This window comes from Perca flavescens, chromosome 1, assembly GCF_004354835.1.
Source record: "Perca flavescens isolate YP-PL-M2 chromosome 1, PFLA_1.0, whole genome shotgun sequence".
Classification (NCBI taxonomy): Eukaryota; Metazoa; Chordata; class Actinopteri; order Perciformes; family Percidae; genus Perca; species Perca flavescens.
This window is the reverse complement of record NC_041331.1, coordinates 21,241,965-21,260,695: the sequence shown is the minus strand read 5'-3', so window position 1 is coordinate 21,260,695 and position 18,731 is coordinate 21,241,965. Positions and strand designations below refer to the sequence as shown.

Here is an 18,731-nt window from a genome sequence, read left to right as displayed (position 1 = left end):
TATGATTTCACTCGAGTGAGCAAACTAAGAACTCCTCTATTGTAGTGTCTGCTTTTTATCTTTTCAAATTACATGTTTTTTAAAGATCTGACTATTGGCATTGTATTTAAACTGATGGACAGCCAACATTTTGGTAGCTGAATGAGACTCCAGAGACTGGTAATTGAGAAAATAATCACAATGTTTATCTAAATGTGAAGAACATAATTACTGTTTTCCTCAGCCTGTGGTCCCTAGAAAATATACACCAAAAATAATAGCTTGACGTGAAACTAATTATGATCATTTGCCGTTTAAGGCATTAGCAAATTGTCACTTGTCTCTTTTGTGCCCAAGTATTTCCAAACCTGGTTCCAAAGACTCATTTTAAAAGTTACAGTATGTATGTTGATCGTTTGGAGCATCTCTAGGGCTTATAAAAAGTCAAGTGATCAGGGGATTTCTAACACAGAAACGTAAAACATTTTACAGGAAGTGTAAATGAAATGTTTGTGCGTAGGTCTGCGTCACCATCCCGAGTTCAGGGATACCGACTGTTGGTACTAGAGTCACTCCTAGTGGTTTAGAGGCCTGGTTTTAAATAATACATTAATTAACAATCAACTTTAATAAAGGAGAAACAAGTGTTTATATTCACTATTTATACTGCATGCCAAGAAAACGTGTCTGATTTTGAATCTTTGGCCAACTTAACTGTACTGCACTCTGAACTTAAGTATGTTTCCTATTTCGGTTTCACCTAACGTTTTTAATATTTTATTTAATATTAAACTTTGTTGTAGTCAAAAATTGTGAATCTGATTAGGAAATTTGGCCTATGTTCTGCCTGACCCATATAGTCATCTTAATTTTTGTTGAAGTATAGTGGGGTGAAGACAAGTTAGATTCCTGACTCAAATGCAAATTGACATCCATTGAACACCACACAATTTATTTCCAACACAACAGGGAAGTCAAGAACAGACCTGGAAGAATAACTTTGAGGCACATTTCTGAAGTGCTATAGATCAATATTACAAAATAAACATTTGTTGTCAAACTGATTGTGGAACATACAAATGTGAATTAACAACAATCCTTGTCAGACTGACATGTTCATGCTTCTTCAAGCTCCACCAGCACACCGTCACAGTCTTTAGGATGGAGAAACATCACTGGTTTCCCGTGAGCACCTATCCTGGGCTCTGCTGACAGAGTTCTGATGTTCTTTGCTTTCAGGTCGGCTATCGCAGAGTTAATGTCGTCTACCTGCAACCAAGAGGAAAACTGTAAATTATTTTTCTAACTTTGGTTAGTCTGATACACACACTATCATACTAATAATCTTTATTGCACAGTAAAGAAATTGAGTGCAGAAAATGTACAGTTTTTGCTGTATTGTTGTCCAAAGTATAACAGAGGACTGAGTGGTTCAGATAAGGTATAGAATGTGGGCAACTTATGTAATATTGTTTCTAATACCGGTTGACTACTGCTTGAACTCACTTAATTAACACAACTTTTGGTCCTCAGACCTTCATCGGACAAAATTCAAACAGACCTGTGACAGTGAGAAAAGCACAAGTGTAAATAATAAAATTAGTGATGGCTAAATTCTATTTAGCTACTTTGGTGTCAGGGTCCTGGTATTGTTCATACTTTCACATTTTCATGGCTTACTAGTGATGGACAGTTGAACAGAACAGAGCCATCAATAATATAACACCTGTGCTTTTCCAAGAATGACACGTCATAATGTCTGCTGTCAAAAAAGCCCATTGTGCCAGCTGACTCACTTGCAAAGGGAACAAAGCCTAAATTAATGTTGCCAGTTACACCTGTACTTACTGTATTCTGCTATGACAGATAATGTTTTCAGTGACAACGTTCTATTCAAGCTTATCTGAGGGTTAAAGTCCAATACTGACCAGGTGTACCTGATAAAGTGTCCACTGAGTGTAATCCCTACGACATGCTATTATTTCTGTCTCACCTCAATACAAATGTGGTGCATTCCTCCAGACTTGTTTTTCTGTAAGAAGCCAGCGATCGGGCTCTTCTCCCCCAGAGGATGGAGCAGCTCCAGCTTAGTGTTGCCGAGCTCCACAAACACAGTGTAGACGCCGTGCTCGGGCAGGGGTACCTTGTCACTCACTGTGGCCCCCAGCACGTCCCGATACAGAGCTGTGGCCTTCTCCATGTCTGGGACTGCGATGGCAATGTGGTTTAGCCTCCCCAGCTTCCACAGTGATCCAGGAACACCCTGATGGAGGGGTGATGTCGTTGAATGTGCCCTCATGAGTGTGAGATGAGAACATCTGGAAAGACCTGCCACTGAATAAACAGGTTAAAATATAGTGAGATTAGTTGTAAGAATATTAGTCCTAAAACTACAGACTTATTGTACACTGTCTGACAGTATATACAATATATTATGTACCAGCTTGTTTCAACAAGTTCAATTGCTGTATGTTGTTTACAGAGTGAACCCAAAGACATGTTTTGTTATGGCTGACCACTCCATCAAATGGAAATATTCTAGGTGTATTTTTGTGCACAAATTTACACACATTTCCCCAAACTAAACCTGACATTTGGTATCTTTGGAATCGTCACTATATTTCAAAATAAAGGTCTGTGGGTTTGAACCATAGACTAAATACTAATATACAGTTTATGGTTTGAACAAGGTCTGACTGCCTGCATAGCATGCATTTAATGACTGATGCATAGGTTAAAACACTGATCAAATACTCCGCTAGGGAGTTACGTTTATGCAAAAGCTGTGGCATTCCACAAAATGTTACGTTAGGTCAATTTTACTATTTCAAATCTGAGTTGAAAAAAAAACGTGTGTACATGTTTATTATGTTTAAATGTCTTCAGTTCCGATGAATTCTTTTTTTGACAAAAACACGAAAAGTACCATAGCCAAACATACAAACCCATGACGTTAACATTAACATCGGGTTTAACTTGGACAGTAACTTAGTGTAACGCAGCTAATGTTCGACAACGCTGCAGTCTCATTTGAGGTTATACAAAAAAGAAATCGACCATACTGATATAAGTATGCGTTTGGTAGATATGTATTTGTTGACACAAACCAACCTGCAACCTTCAGCACGGCGGACGCCATGTTTGTATCTCGGAACCAAACAGCAGTGGAAGAGTTTTTCGGCGAGCGTATTTACCTGCGACACAGACGGTCACACATGTGGGAGAGAAGATGGCTAGTGGAGATGTTTGGAGCGTGCTGGAGGAGTGTTTAAAGAAAATAAATGTCAACACAGCACAGCCAGAGAACTTTCTTAGGCAAGTGTTGGCTGTCTGTATGTTTGTGTTGTTGAAAAAGCTGTTAAATGTTGTATATGCATGTTTGAAGAGACGAGTTAGAACTAGCTAACCTGGAGCTAAAGCTAACTGCATGCACTTCTAGCGTCAGCACCGTGTTTCTTGGAGGGTATTTATTATTTATCAAATCGCCTTATTAACTTCCATGGTATGATATCTGCATGTCTTTAGACGGATGACTTGTGTGGGAACCAAATTACCCAAGGTGTTCTTTATCTGGACCTTAATGTCGTGGACCAAGCAGTCAAAGCACAATGACCACAGGTTTAAAGTTCAAAAGTTGGGTTTATTTTTCAATTTTAGTTATTGGGCTCTTAAAAGAGGTTCTCAAATCATAACTCCACTGAAAAAGACAAGATGTTAACTCAAATATAACCCCCACAATCACAGAAATCTGAACTATCCTGCATCTACACTTTCTTTCTGTTAGTTTTACATTTTAAGCATGTTTGACATAAGGGGACAGCTGGTCCCTACTATATTAACAAAGTGGTGAAATAGTGGAAGAAACAAGTTAAATATAAGCAAATGCTGCACGTTATGGGATGATTTGATTGTGATATTGCAAAACAACCAGCTGCTGTGGTAGTGTAACCAAAGAGGAACAAAACTTAAAAAACTTTAAAATATTAAAATGCTTTTAAGATGCATGACTTGAGGAGTCATAGTTTTAATTAATTCACTACATTTGATGTTTATCGAGTTTCACAAACCTTACAGATAACTTAGATAAGATATAACAGCGTAATGTAGGGTGAGACTCTTAATTACACACTGCAAAATGGGAAGTTAAAATGTTATCTGTATAAGTTGGTCGTAAGACACTCACTCACACATCTATGCGTCCATTGCTCCTAATGCTTAGTATGGGTTAAATGCAGAGATTGAATTTCGCTACATTGTACTGTATGATTGTATGTGATGAATAATGTTTCTTCTTCTTCTCATCTTGTCTCTGGGTGTCTTTTGGACAAATACAAATAAACACCATCTTACTTTCAATAATACACCATACTTGCCATACTGATTGTATGTTTTTATCTTTTTAGCCTTCAAGATGGAGTGGCAGCAGACTTTACCTCTCTCACTAAGACCCTGTACGACCTCCACAAAGCTGAGGAGCCTGCAGATTCTAAAGGCAGCCCGTTGGCTCAGCTGGTGGTGGAAAACTTTGATGAAGAGCAGATCTGGCAGGAGCTGGAGCTGCAGAACAACGCCGTACTAGAACACTTTAAAAATGTAGCTGATGAGGCTTTGTCAGATGAAACGTTAACGGTGCTGGTAGAGGAGGAAGAAGTAGAGACTGATGATGAAGATGATAATGAAGAAGAGGAGGAGGAACTACCTAGACAGTCTAAGAAAATGGCTTTGGAGGCTGAGGATGGGGCAGAGGATTACACAGATGAGGACTCTGATTTAGATTTTGATGTGGATGCTCTAGAGAAGCGAGAGAAACAGAAGAAGGAGATTGGAAGGAAAGGCTCCAAAACAAAGGTTATTCCCTCTGAGGTTGATGATTCGTTCTTCAAACTGTCAGAGATGGAGTTGTTTCTTGATGATATGGACAAGCGAGAAGGAAAGGAGGACGAGAATGAAGATGAGTTAGACTATTTTCAGGACCTGCCCTCCGATGAGGATGACGATCTCGACTTAGATCAAGTACTTTCTACCAAAAAGAAAAAGAAAAACGCAGTATGTATTGTATAACTTATTCTCACTTATTTTATTGTGTTATAATGGTATAAAATGTATTGATTAGTGTTTAAATTGACAGGTAAAGAGCTCCAGGAATCTGAAGTACAAGGACTTCTTTGATGCTGTGGATAGTGAACCAGCTAAAGCAGATGGCGAGGATGACAGCATGGATGAAAGCCAAGAAGAAGGTGAAGAAGAAATAGATGGCGAGGAAGATGATTATGATGGTGAAGAGGAAGGCGGAGATGAGTAAGTGTGATTTTATGTAATGCATATCATTATGTGTGGGAGAAGCATGTTTGGTTGATTCCAGCATATTTGTGTTTGCCAGGGATGAAGAGACTAAAGAATCTAATAAGAAAGTGACCTTTAATCTCTCTGGGGACGAGGACAGTGAGGGAGAGGACATGGAGGACATTTTTGGAGGAAAAACTCCAAGCTCAGCAAAGTCTAAATCAAAGTCATCATTTGAGAAACGCCAAGAAAAGGTAATCAGGTTTCGAATGTTGCTAATTTGATTTGACAGTCTGTGTGGCTTAAATGTGGCACGAGTCATAATTAGTGGGTGAGTTTTGCACCACTTGTAGACCATAAAGTTATTAATGCAACAGTGCTGCTTGTAGGGCTCGGCATTGTGCCAAAAATGTCAGTTTCAAAACAATTACCAGTTACCAAAACAATACTTTATTCTTCCGATTGAGGAATATCCAAATTGTTTTCTACGAAACCCTTTTTCTGTTTAACAATTAGGCCAAGCTTCCCTAATGCACCAATGTTTAATTTGGTCTTACTAAATAAAATGCTAAATGAGTGCTTCAATCAGGAAATATTTAATTACAAAAGTAACCAGGATGCTTATTCAGACATAAGGCATGTTTACTTGCCATAAGATTAACGTAACGGGCTGTATGTCTGAAAGAGCCTGAGAATCCTTTAAACCCATGGATCTGTTCTTCATAGTGGACTTCCTGGTTTATGTTTCATGTCTTACCGGTACCTGAGGCAACAAGCTCCTATCAATGTAACCCCTTGTGTTGTTTTAGCGCAGGGCTGATTTCAGTATGAATGCCCACTAATCGTAGCCTAGAAATCTACGCACCCTAGTGGCAGAAAATGTATTTTGCAGCCAGGGTCAGTCTAGGCACTGTCCGTTGGCTTGCGAGCTGGAAAAACCAAATTTTGGTCAGGCCAATCACATCGTGTATAGAGTCGGATACGGCAAAAGTTTAATCTATAAACTATCTTCGCTACCTTCTTCGTTGCTCTGCCTGGTTGTAGCGCTATCCTATTGCGTGCAGAGGGAATTTGAAAGACAACCGTTTATCCCGCCCCTCGGATTGAGCCCTGTCAATGGTGAGTTCCCAGACCCAACATCTTGATGTGGGTCTGGCTTTTCAGGCTACGCTAATCGTGATTTTTTTTTTTTTTTTATATCCTATTGAAGATGTCAGAGAAGATCGACGAGTTGGAGAAAGCAGCTCTTGCAGAGAAGCCCTGGCAGTTGTCCGGAGAGGTGACTGCACAGACTCGACCAGAGAACAGCATGCTGGAGGAACATGTGGAGTTTGAGCAGACATCCAGGATGGGTGAGTGACTTTGTGTGTTGCATTCTCATGTAGGATTTATACATATCCTCATGCCAGTCTTATGTTTGTTATTTAATTAAGGTTATTAAAATGGCTTTTCTGTTTGCTATTTTAAATCGGATAACAAGATTTTTATCTTTGCTGTTTTAGCCCCTAGTATCACAGAGGAAACCACGCTACAGCTTGAAGACATCATCAAACAGAGAATTAAAGACCAGGTTAGTCACAATAACTTGTCTTTATATTGTCTGGAAAAAAAAGAAGGTTTTTCTTTTGTTGCCTGATTATAACCCACTGCCTTTGACTTGTGATTGTGTAAGGCATTTGATGATGTGGTCCGCAAGGAGAAACCCAAAGAGGAGGTGTTTGAGTACAAAAAGAGGCTAACGTTGGACCATGAGAAAAGCAAACAGAGTCTAGCAGAAGTCTACGAGCAGGAATACCTCAAGCAGAATCAGGTTTGTCTTTTACATTTATCTTATTTTGACTGCTACCCCAATACATATGAACCTGTGCTGCATCATTCTTTTTGTATTTCTTTTTTTAAAATTCAGCAAAAGACAGAGGAGGAGAACCCATCCCATGTAGAAATTCAGAAGCTTATGGACACACTCTTCCTCAAGTTGGATGCTCTCTCCAACTTCCACTTCACACCTAAACCGGTAAGTTTAACCAAGCCCCCTGACATCACTAACCGAAATGGGCTAAATATGCCTAAAATATTGAGGGTTCTTTTAGAAAGCATCTGAAACGTGTAGAAGTTAGTGTCAGCACTCAACAGAAATCACAGGCTTATTTAGCAAAAACATATTGGGCATGCCATCCCCTCGAAAAACATGTCTGTAAATGAAGCCAATGCATAAAGTGGAATAGAAATACATTAACTAACTAAATATTTCAACAGATCTTTGAGAAAAGATGCACTGTTATCAAAATACACATTCATGTTGCCCTTTGTCCACAGCCTGTTCCCGAGGTCAAAGTGGTGTCTAACCTGCCAACCATCACAATGGAGGAGGTGGCTCCAGTCAGCGCTAGTGATGCTACGCTGCTTGCACCAGAAGAAGTCAAGGTTTGCCACTTATCCATTTTCCAACATTTATTTTTATCTTGCTACATTTAGTTATAAAGTGTTTCTAACTATGCTTTCCTCTAACCAAAGGAGAAGAACAAAGCAGGAGATATTCTGGGTGATACTGAGAAGACATCAACGGACAAGAAGCGTGACAGACGCCACAAGAAGATGGTGAAGCGTCTAAAGATCAAGGAGAAAGAAAAGAGACAGAAACTTAAAGAGGCCAGTAAAACAGGCGAGAACAAAAAGCCATCCAAGGCTGAAGTCACAGAAAACCTGAAAAAACTCACAAAAGGAGGCAAAGCCACGATATTGAAGGTGAGTGTTTTCTCTCATGTTCTTAAACACATCACTTAGGACGGTATACATTCAGTGTATGTATTTGTCATGCACCTCAGAGTAGAAAATTAGCCTGTTCAAAATTATCCCCAAAAAAAAAAATAATATATATATTAGAAGATATAAAGGGGGGAAAGACAACTGTGATGATATGAACACTGACTGTGCCCCAAATAGTTAAGTGGACCAAATCCCACACTGGATTTTATTTACATAATTATGTTGAAAATGGGAAGACTGAATCCAGTAGTAGAAAGTAACTAAGTACATTTACTTAAGTACTGTACTTGTACGTTTTTGAGCTACTTTATTTCACTTTTATTTACAGCATTTCCATTTTATGCCACTTTATACTTTTCTACATTTCAGAGGAAATATTGTACTTTCTACTCCACCTCATGTATCAGCCATAGTCACTAGCTACTTTAGTGATAAATATTTTACACACAGAACTTATGAACACTATAACATATGATGCATGCACTCATCAAACTACCCAAAAGTATATAAAATAATTAAAATTAGCTGCCTCTCGAACAGCTACAACATAAAAATCTTGTTTACCCTTTCAAACCTCTGTAATAGTAATCACACATGACATGTAGTAATATATCACTAAGGCCTCGTTCAGACTGCCTGCGTCAGCCGTCCAAAAACGCAGGTCTTTCCATTCGTTTTGATGGGGGTAGTGAGGTTAGGCTGCAGCGGGGGGTGCTGCAGGGGGTACACTCAAAAAAAACACAGCGGGCCTACGGCGAAAAGTTGAGAATGACTCAACTTTTGGAGAAACGCAACCCCACGCCACGCTGCCATGGCCAATAATATAACCTATAAACGGTCTGACGGAAAAACCATAATTGTGAAATATGAAGTTTACTTATGCTTTGTTGGGGGGTTTAAGAACACAACAGGACGTAACACAAATGGGCCGTTTCATGGACACTCCCCCCGCCGCACAACCCTGTGGCAAATCACAGGATCGCTTTTTTTGGTGTGAATACCCTGTAATAGAAGCTATTTAGCTGCATAACAAATATTTCAACTTTTAAAACTTTGCTAAAAATACTTCTGTTTAACTTTAAATGGTGGACTTTTACATGTTACAGAGTACTCTTACATTATGGTGTTGGTACTTAGTTACTTATGTGTTAGTAGTATGTATCTCCTTCCACTACCCAGGCACGTCACACCTTCTAATGCCAAAATATCCATTACATTGATTCTTAGATAATGAATTAAACTATGTAGGTTCCTGAGATGACTCAACTAACACGGTGTTCCCCTCTTCTCAGGATGAAGGGAAGGACAAGGCTCTGCGGTCGTCTCAAGCCTTCTTCTCTGAACTGCAGGACCAGGTTAAAAGTCAGATCAAAAGTGCAAAGGACCAGTCTTCAAAGAAGAAACGCAAAGAGATTTCTGTCAGCAAACTCAAGTTATAACAACTGTGATGGTTTGTTGTGGAAGATTGTTTTTTTTGTTCAGATTCTTTTTTATTAGAAAGAAAGGGCTGCAATATATTAAATCTCGAAAGGCCCTGTTAAATGTTTGTGTGTGTGTGTGTGTGTGTGTGTGTGTGTGTGTGTGTGTGGGGGGGTCTGACATCAAGGTGTATAAGCAATAATACTCTTGCCTTAGTAAGATAGTGGTACACAAATGAAGAGAGATACTTTACAAAGGAACAGAAATAAAGTACTCAAAGACAGATTACATTTCAGAGTTTTAAGAAAAAAAAAAAAAAAGATTTGACATGTGACATTCAATTGAAAAAGAAAAAAAAACCATTTCCAATATGACTAAAAATCCTACAAGAACCAACATTTTTCTTATAAAGGGCATACAAATTATTTTATGAATTTTAAAAATGTATAGAAATCTTAAAGCATTTATTGGAATCAATAGGAAAAAAAAGAGAGAAAAAAAGATTTGGACTGAAAATCCTCAAAGAAAAACTTTTCCAATACAAATTCTTTAGGAGTTGTAGAAATGTATGGGAATCCTAAAGGATTCTATTGGAAACAATGAAAATCCTATAGGACTTTTTGACTAGTGCATTAAGTATAAGCACAGAAGTATTAGTAGTGAAAGTATCAAAAGTAAAAAAAAAAAACATTCTGCAGATTGACCCCTCAGTTTGATTTTATCACAAGTATTATATTGGATTATTACAGACAAATTAACATGTAAGCAGCATTTAAAGTAGCTATTGGAGGTGGAGCTAATTTTATACTGCTGAGTAGTTTCTCCCATCACGTTTTAGAGACTGACTATATGTTATGTTTTTATGTAAAATCTAACATAATTAGCTTGTGTAATGTGTAGGTAACCTTCTTGTGCAATAGAAAGTGGAATATTTTTCTCTTAAATATAATAATGTAAAAGTAAAAAAAAAACTACTTTAAGTTGTAAGTAGTAACTGTTTCTATTAAAAAAAAATTAGCAAACCACACTGGTTGACTCCTGTTTGACAGAAAGTATGAAGACCACGCCCCCTTGAGGTAAAATTCCCATGACGTCACTAAAGATCATTACGGAAGTGAACCGGGCGACGAAACAGACAGAAACCCAAATAAGTTGGTGTACGCTTCACTGATATTTACAGGTAAGTTAAATAAACTGTCTATTTATTAACCGCTGATCGCTTTAAGATTGAACAATTCTTCAAACTAAAGTATGTTTTATCAGTTTGTTTTGACTGCTATCGTTGAGCGAGAGCTTGGTAACGTTAGCTAACGTTAGTTAGCGCAAACGATGACAGAACAGCCTGCTAACAAAGCAAAAGCTAGCTAACAGTCAGGGTTGGCAAAACAGACCCCGGGTTTGGTTTCTAAACGTCTAACGTTATATTATAGCGTGGTTTAGTGAATAAATGAAAAACCGAGAAATGAAATAGCTGTTAGCTAGCTAGATAAGATGGCAACGTTAGGTAGCCGCGTCAGCTGTCGGTCGCGTCAGGCTAAGGCTAACGTTACCAATTTGAGCTTTTAAACGTTTAATGGTGCCTTAAAAGTGTTCGCGTGTGTTGTATTTGTTATGATTAGCTAAATATGCGAAGTCATTCTGTTGGGATGGGTTGGTCATGCTCACATGATAAAGTGATTCACTGGATCAGAGGTGGGGGCGAGGTTAATGGACTATGTAGGTTGGTTTTGGTTGTATGCTTCCTGTATGGATTCTGCTCCTCTCATGCTCCCCTGTTTATAGTCTATCATCATGCTGGGAGGAGGATTTAAAGCAGAGAGGCTAAGAGTCAACCTCCGGCTGGTCATTAACCGACTCAAACTCCTTGAGAAAAAGAAAAGTAAGTCCTGGGCTGATTTAAAAACCCTGGTACTACTCTTACAGTTGATTATGTGGAATCAGTGGGTTCTTGTTTCATTTTTCTATTTATCCCAAGTAATGACAGTTTACCTTTTCTCACTTCCATTCACAAATTTTAAATGAAGCTGAGCTTGCTCAAAAGGCAAGGAAAGAGATCGCAGATTACCTGTCATCGGGAAAGGATGAGCGGGCACGAATCCGTGTGGAGCACATTATCAGAGAAGACTATATGGTGGAAGCCATGGAGATCCTGGAGCTCTACTGTGACCTCCTGCTGACTCGCTTTGGCCTCATTCAGTCCATGAAGTGAGTAACTTAGCTAACAAGGTGAACTAATACCACTTGTATTGAACATACTGATGATATACATGAATTGACGATGGGGAATGTGGGGGTTTCACTTTGCTATTAACTTCATCTCTGGCTGTCATTCTGGCCTTTTCTTTTTAAACCCTTTTCTGTTTCTCCACTTAGGGAACTGGACCCAGGCTTACAGGAGGCAGTGTCCACTCTCATCTGGGCAGCTCCTCGCCTCCAGGCAGAGGTGTCTGAACTAAGAACTGTAAGTACTGTCTAGATATAACATAGTACTGATGGCATTCATAACCATATTGAACAAGTTCTGTCCATTTATTCCTAATATGCCACTCTTGACATTTTTATCTCTAAATGCCTCTATCAGGTATCTGAGCAGCTATGTGCAAAATATAGCAAGGAGTACGGCAAGCTGTGCAGGACGAACCAGATTGGCACGGTCAATGATAGGGTAGGCAATTTATTCACCGACTGTCTGTCCAAGAATGCAGGAACCTTTAGCCTGGTAATTTTTTAGCGGGACCTAATCAAATATCTGATGTGTTTATAGCTGATGCATAAACTGGGCGTGGAGGCCCCTCCCAAGATCTTGGTGGAGCGCTACCTGATAGAGATCGCCAAGAACTATAATGTGCCATATGAACCTGATGCTATGGTCCGGGTAAGACTTAAAAATAATCTGTTATCACTCACTATGAAGGATGAAGTGCATTATGCATTGTGTTTATTTACCCACTCATCCCCACCCCTGTCTCCGTACAGCCCGAGGTGTCTCTTGGAGAAGATGCAGACCTGATTGACGTGGACAATGACAAGAAGTCTGGAAGAGGAGGAGGAGGAGGAGGAGGGGGTGGTGGTGGAGGTTTCACTGCTCCCAATGCAGCTATGCCCATGCCTATGCCCATGCCCATGCCCATGCCTATGCCAACAGCTTTCAACTATCCACCTCCCAAAGGAGCGGTAAGAGTTCATTTTCATTTCATAGGAGGAAGCTACATGGATGAAATCTTCCATCACAGTATATACAGTATCGTCATATCTACCAACCATGGAGTGCAATTACCTTTGCCAAAATTAATGGGATGTATGATTATCTTGATGATTATTATAAATCCTCAAACAGAGTTAAAACAAACATTTACTTTAATGATTTAAAACATGTTTATAATACAACAACATATCTTTTTAAAAGATGGTCATCATTTGAGTTTTTGCCATATTTTTTAACTTGCTTTAAAGGGAAAGTTCCCCCATATCACCACAAAGAACTTTGGCTACCATCCCACCATGACAGAGGTTAATGGAATTTTGTTTTTGGTGCTCAAAGCTGAACAGAAAAAAAAAAAAAAAAAAAAAAAAAAAACTGAACAGCAACATGTGTTTTCATTAGCACTGTCCTGGTTACTCAAAGAAGTCCACGGTGATATTACTGGGGCCAGTTTTGGACATTTCTCCTGAAACTGTTTTTTAACTAAAGCTGCCAGAAAAAGAGGTCTGTAGATTATCTTCAGTGATTTATTGTTTTGTGATTTGAATAAACATACCCTTTTAACAAAATACGACCCATTTTATTCTGAAGTAAAGTTAAGTTTTTGGCCCATTTCTAAGCAGTTAGTCCTTCCCAGCCATTGCTGATTATTGCGTTGAAGACGGTTATTGTGATGATATGACCGTGTGTGGCGATGTGTAAAAGATGTAGTTTTACCAGCGATGATGGCACCCAAAATGTGATGTATGATCTCAAAACACAATTGTACTTTCTTATCCTAAAAGAGAGGAGAATTATGCATTTACAGTAGTCTATTGCCTCCCGCTGACTTGTACCTGACTGTTTTCCTCCAGGAACCGTATAATGCTCCAGTTGGAACCTACAATGACTTCCAGCACCCCATGGGAGGAGGGCCGCCCCCTCAGCTGCCCTCATGTCCCCCCACATACGAGTCTGTAAGTGACTGAACCCTTCCCATCCATGCCCCATTCCCAGACGGACAGGGCAGGGCACCACTCAGGGAAGAGCAGTTCATTCAACTTGCTTGCAGTTTTGCCTGTTTTCTACTTATTTACACTATGTCTCAGAGTAGGCCCAAATTCTGCTTCATCCTCATGGATATAGTTAGCATGAACCGCTAACACTAACTACTAACTTTGACTTGATCAGTTGCTCTGAGTGGGATTAAAATGAACAGGTAAGAGTGTTTAGTGCATTTTAGAGACAGCTGATGCTAGTTAAGTCCTAAAGTTTTTGTGTCACACACTAAAGGTGATTGTTTAAAAAAAAAAAAGAAAAGAGCCCTACTATTTTCCCTTTTTATTTTATTTTCTTACTGTTTGTCTTTACGTCTGTATCGTTGAATGAAATTGTTAATTCTTTCTGAACACTAACAAATATTTATTTTATTTCAATATGAAGGTTGCACTATCCCTTACACATTTTCTGTGTTTCAGATTGATGACCTAACCGTCAAACCTTTTGTTCCTTCGCAGGCCGTAGGTGAGTTCTGCCAACAGTTAAAGTATAAGGTTGCCTATATTCTATATTTCTATTACTGTAAGAAATAAACCCATTTAGTAAAAATGCCTTTTTATTTATTTAAAAAAAAAAAACGGTTCCTAGTGTACTGTAGTTTTTAGCAGATGTTACCCAAATAATAGTATATAGTGTATTTGTTGGGAACATACGTGGTATTGATTTAAAAACAAGCTACGGTGCCAATGTTGCTGTTCTGTTTTTAAAATGGAGGTCTGTGTCAGAGAGGCATCACAGGCTGTACTTAGGATACATTTATTGTTGGTCTGTCTTTTTATAGGATATTTGACAAGAAGAAAAATATAGGATTTCACTAGATCTTTGAAATAGTATTAAAATTATCCCTCTTCTGTGTAAACATTTGTTCATTCCTATATTTACATTTCCTGTTGAGTAATTCTGCTATTCTGACTTTCCATTATGTGCTGGTTAAATTCGCACACAAAGCCATTATCATTGCCTGTTGCTGTTGTATAAACTGCCAGATATACTGCTGCATAAATTGAATTAAATACCATATATTACTCTCCAGGTCCCGGCCTATTTGACAACAACGCTCTCCCAGAACTCCCCTCTGTTCCCGACACACTCCCCACATCCTCCTTCGGCAGAAACACCACAAGCTCGGATGACATTGATTTTGACGACTTAACGCGGCGGTTCGAGGAGCTGAAGAAGAAGACCTAATTGCTATATTCCTGGTCTATACATACACATACACACACACACACACACACACACACACACACACACACACACACACACACACACACACAGGCCTGTGCCGTCATCTACGCAGCTCAGAACAGGAAATGAAAAAAAGTTCAAGGCTATGATTCCGATTTGGATAGTTCTCCACCTTCCACGGTGAAGTAATCTTAAATAGATATTAAACAAATATGTATTCTTACCTCATTCGTATAATTATGACCTTGTCAGTTAACAGAATTCTCATTTCAGTTGGCAGTACCAGTGACTGCCACATGTTTTAATTTCTTTCTACAGGGCACATAATCTATATTCTTACATGCAATCACGTGGGTGTTGGCCGCTGTTCACTCCTTCTCATTTAAGGTCATACCGACTTTTAACGTTTCCAATTTGTCTGTGTGATCTACTATATAACTTAGATTTTAATTGTTTTTCCGGGAGACTTTTTTGGGTCTGACGAATATTTACAGTACATGCCTTGATTTGACCTTGCACATGCTGTGTCCCTCAGTTCAGGCTCAGACTAGTCAAACGGGCCCGACTGGCCGCCCCAGTTTGATGAGAAGCTGGCGTTCACGGTAACAAAGGCTAGAGATAATTTCTGAGCTAAGGGCACAATACACAACAATTTTCTTCGCATAAAGGTATCGAGACTGATGGAAGCCATATTTTCAGTGTCTTGCGCAGTCATGCAGTTTTGTCACTGCGGAAATGATGTTTTAAAACCCTCTCTTCAAGGTTTATTTATACTAGAAAAAAGGGGTGTATGAGCTCTTCAGGAAAAGCTCATGGGGACACATGTCAAACCTGTTACAGGGGTATAGTGTATGGAAATCTGTAATATAATACAATAAAGATATATAGACCTATTTACAGGAATGATTTGAACTGTAAAGCATAAAGTTTGGTAGTAGGGAGTTGTCCATATTTGACAAATCTAGTTTTTATATACAGTAGCTCCAAATAAAGGTTGTTTTTTTTGCCCCTTTGAATGTCAAATACATGCACCTTCTTATTGTTAAAGTACTTAATTTACAAGCAAAATGTGTGCAGACATGAGCAGCCACACAGCAACCTTATTTGATTGATTTGATATAAATATTGATCGGTTGGTTTAGTCCTCTGTGATCGTGTGTGCATGTGTCTTATTCTGTATGTGCAACACCACTGCATTTGCCTTAGTCACCATTTCTCATCGGATGCCTTGCCAGTCTGTATTATTATGGATTATGCATTTGTTGTCCATCAAGACTGGATACAGGTTACCTGTATTGGTTCCCAGTTGATTAGATTACACTTTCCTTTATTAGCTTTGCCCAAATGCAATTCTCTAAAAACCTGTTAAGTTGAAATTTGTGTATTTGAAAAAACACCTATACTGGCAATAGAGGTCGATGTTTGTATTTCTTCCAAGGTTTTGTTGACATACAGACGTGACGCGTCACTGCAACCTAACCCCACCCAGCTCTGCTTTCATGGCAAATGGACGATGGCCTTGAATAACATGATTCAGCAATCTCTGGAAAGCAAATTAAAAAGCTTTCCAGCTGGGTGATAGACTCAGTTTATTGATAGGTTTTACATATGTTGGATAAAGTAGAGAGAGACGTTATTAACACTACAGAACTGTGATCTGCTCACTGTCTTATATATGTTGGATTGTTCTTTCATGATAAACATTGAGACACAAAATGGTGTCTTGTTGCAAAAAATGAGTTTTTTTTCCACTGTATACTAAAACAAAAATTTAATAAAAGATTATTTGGAACTGGAAGCTGGTAAGATTTTTTTTAGATTATTTGCTTACAACTCTTCCTCTGCTTTATAATGCTGTAATGTGGAATGGTAACCAGCAGAGGTCCTTAGTGTAAAGTGAAATAGTTATTCCTAAAGAGAAATATGAGTAGCCGTGACCTACAACAAGCCTCTAGTTATAGATTAAGTGGATTATTTATCTTTGATGTTTAGTTTTTTTTTTTTTTATTATTATTTCTGATCAGATTCTGTTTACTTTCTTTATGGATCCCAATAATTCTGTTTTGACAAGCCTGCATCGTATTGAGACAAGTTCTACCTGCTACCTGAAGATAAACTCAGACAACCATTTCTTTAAGAGGGCACAAGTAAGGGCAGCTGGGAAGATGGTCATAGTGGTAACTGTTAGCATTCAGACTATTACCTATTAACTTTAGGATATAGATAAATAGCTTGAAAGGTGAGATAGATCTGCAGTTCTGTTGAGTTTGTAGAACTCATTGCATAATGCAGAATGTAGCAGATGAGGCATTTGGAAATAAGATTTTGGACAATATCCACTAGCATAAGAGACTGAAGAGTTAGACTGTAAGTTGGGGGAGTCATGTTTGTAGACGTAGTCTTTTTTTGTGGACTCTTCTTTTCATTAAGTCTTACAATCAGTATTCAATGTCTGTAAAAAGACAAGCTGTGACTGAGAAGAGAGTATATTTGACTCAATACAACTAAAATGGTGGTTCAAATACTGGTGGTAGGGTATAAATACTCAAAGTCTAGTGTTTGCTAGTCTATATCCATGATGTTCATTCCAGGATTGCTCCGGTGCTGCAGGAAATTCCGCCGGATGCATTTATTTTTGCCAATGTCCGTTTCCTTCCGCTTTCATTGTGTTGGAATTTTAAACTCTGGTCGATTTATGAGGACTATGGTTAATTGCTCCTCAGATCTCTGCAGGGTAAATCCAGACAGCTACATAGACTACCTGTCCAATCTGAGTTTTCTGTTACACTATTAAAACAACTTTTGAACTACACATGTTCCACCAAAACAAGTTCCTTTCCAAGGCTATTTTGCAGAGGCACCTTGACGATTGTGATTGGTTTAAAGAAATGCCAATAAACCAGAGCATGTTTTTCTCCAATCCCGGAATTGTGCTTTCTGTGTGTATGAGCAGGACATTTTAAGATTGAAACGTCAACCCTTCTTTAAACAGTGCTTTGTTGAATAAACAAAGCATATTAGTTTACATGACATGCATGCATTTGACACTTTTGTTCAAAGTGGCTTACAATAAGTGCATTCAACCTACACAAGCTAGATGTTAAGTAAGGATAATGTAGAGCGAGGAGGTTGACCCAGACAGGGTGATCAGGACCCCGACGCGAAGCAGTTCAAATTATTTCATTTAAAATAAATTATTTGGGTTGACTTTTTAACAAAAGTTTAAAAGGGGAACATCACTTAAATTACAAATTCCAACATGTTATTTCCATGGTCTAGGAAAGTTCAATCAATATTTGTGAACATGAGCTACTCTCTCTTAGAGCCAGAAACCAGAGAAGTAAGTCTTCGGCCTGTGATGTCATCAAGTATAAAGTCTGGAGTTGCATCATAGCCAATGAATGGGAGAATATTTATTTGGACCTACATTTTTACCCAAATGAGCATTATTCTATTGATCACAGTTCTAAAACGTGTTGCCAAAAGTGTACCCATACAAAGAACATTCCCCTTAGTACTCTGTGTCATCTATAACATCTTTCCCAATTCATTGTCTATGGAGCAGTTCCATACTTCATACTTGACGGCATTACAAATTAGATTTTTAGCACTTAGTTTGGATTTAGGAGAGAACTGTTCATGTTTACTAATATTTTTGGACTGTCTTAGACCATAGGAATAACATGTATGGAAATAATGGGCGTAATTCCCCTTTAAGCGTCACAATGTCACATATCTGATCTTTGAGCCAGTGAGTTTTGCAGCTTTTCATTGGTAACAAACTATTCATTATTAGCTTAGAATACACAGCGGTATTGACGTCACCTCCTCCTTTTATTCAGTGAAGGTGTGTATC

The 18,731-nt window shown here is 38.6% G+C and overlaps 3 protein-coding genes across 8 annotated transcripts; 2 read left to right on the top strand and 1 right to left on the bottom strand.

The window, feature by feature from the left end:
* Positions 1 to 909: 909 nt before the first annotated feature.
* On the bottom strand, positions 910 to 3,217 carry mcee (methylmalonyl CoA epimerase). The gene is made up of 3 exons (XM_028586609.1): positions 3,091 to 3,217; positions 1,973 to 2,313; positions 910 to 1,248 (listed from the first exon to the last, which is right to left on the bottom strand). The coding sequence occupies exons 1-3, from the start codon at positions 3,116 to 3,118 to the stop codon at positions 1,096 to 1,098; spliced, it is 522 nt and encodes a 173-aa protein (XP_028442410.1). The 5' UTR covers positions 3,119 to 3,217; the 3' UTR covers positions 910 to 1,095.
* On the top strand, positions 3,090 to 9,730 carry mphosph10 (M-phase phosphoprotein 10 (U3 small nucleolar ribonucleoprotein)). The gene is made up of 11 exons (XM_028586590.1): positions 3,090 to 3,294; positions 4,383 to 5,025; positions 5,108 to 5,277; positions 5,360 to 5,516; positions 6,473 to 6,614; positions 6,765 to 6,832; positions 6,935 to 7,072; positions 7,169 to 7,276; positions 7,579 to 7,686; positions 7,777 to 8,007; positions 9,321 to 9,730. The coding sequence occupies exons 1-11, from the start codon at positions 3,209 to 3,211 to the stop codon at positions 9,465 to 9,467; spliced, it is 1,998 nt and encodes a 665-aa protein (XP_028442391.1). The 5' UTR covers positions 3,090 to 3,208; the 3' UTR covers positions 9,468 to 9,730.
* A 789-nt stretch (positions 9,731 to 10,519) lies between these two features.
* Positions 10,520 to 16,673, top strand: ist1 (IST1 factor associated with ESCRT-III). 6 transcript variants are annotated; one of them, XM_028585206.1, is made up of 11 exons: positions 10,525 to 10,627; positions 11,226 to 11,326; positions 11,472 to 11,652; positions 11,821 to 11,908; positions 12,029 to 12,112; positions 12,212 to 12,322; positions 12,424 to 12,621; positions 13,504 to 13,605; positions 14,107 to 14,152; positions 14,721 to 14,905; positions 14,948 to 16,673. In XM_028585206.1, the coding sequence occupies exons 2-10, from the start codon at positions 11,239 to 11,241 to the stop codon at positions 14,873 to 14,875; spliced, it is 1,053 nt and encodes a 350-aa protein (XP_028441007.1). In that variant the 5' UTR covers positions 10,525 to 10,627; positions 11,226 to 11,238; the 3' UTR covers positions 14,876 to 14,905; positions 14,948 to 16,673. The 6 variants fall into 6 exon arrangements, with proteins under 6 accessions (XP_028441023.1, XP_028441007.1, XP_028441000.1 ...); XM_028585199.1 differs by having other exon boundaries at positions 14,942 to 16,673; XM_028585215.1 differs by having other exon boundaries at positions 14,721 to 14,910; positions 14,947 to 16,673.
* Positions 16,674 to 18,731: the final 2,058 nt, after the last annotated feature.

What these genes read in the sequence shown, in the direction of transcription:
- mcee (XM_028586609.1), bottom strand. Translation starts at nt 3,118, where the DNA reads ATGGCGTCCGCCGTGCTGAAGGTTGCAG. An exon ending in CGCCGTGCTGAAGGTTGCAG is followed by an intron (nt 2,314 to 3,090) that starts GTTGGTTTGTGT and finishes CTGTTTATTCAG; the next exon opens with TGGCAGGTCTTTCCAGATGT. An exon ending in TGCACCACATTTGTATTGAG is followed by an intron (nt 1,249 to 1,972) that starts GTGAGACAGAAA and finishes TCTTGGTTGCAG; the next exon opens with GTAGACGACATTAACTCTGC.
- ist1 (XM_028585222.1), top strand. Translation starts at nt 11,239, where the DNA reads ATGCTGGGAGGAGGATTTAAAGCAGAGAGGCTAAGAGTCAACCTCCGG. An exon ending in GGCCTCATTCAGTCCATGAA is followed by an intron (nt 11,653 to 11,820) that starts GTGAGTAACTTA and finishes TTCTCCACTTAG; the next exon opens with GGAACTGGACCCAGGCTTAC. An exon ending in AGGTGTCTGAACTAAGAACT is followed by an intron (nt 11,909 to 12,028) that starts GTAAGTACTGTC and finishes TGCCTCTATCAG; the next exon opens with GTATCTGAGCAGCTATGTGC.
- mphosph10 (XM_028586590.1), top strand. Translation starts at nt 3,209, where the DNA reads ATGGCTAGTGGAGATGTTTGGAGCGTGCTGGAGGAGTGTTTAAAGAAA. An exon ending in TTGAGAAACGCCAAGAAAAG is followed by an intron (nt 5,517 to 6,472) that starts GTAATCAGGTTT and finishes ATCCTATTGAAG; the next exon opens with ATGTCAGAGAAGATCGACGA. An exon ending in GCAAAGCCACGATATTGAAG is followed by an intron (nt 8,008 to 9,320) that starts GTGAGTGTTTTC and finishes CCCTCTTCTCAG; the next exon opens with GATGAAGGGAAGGACAAGGC.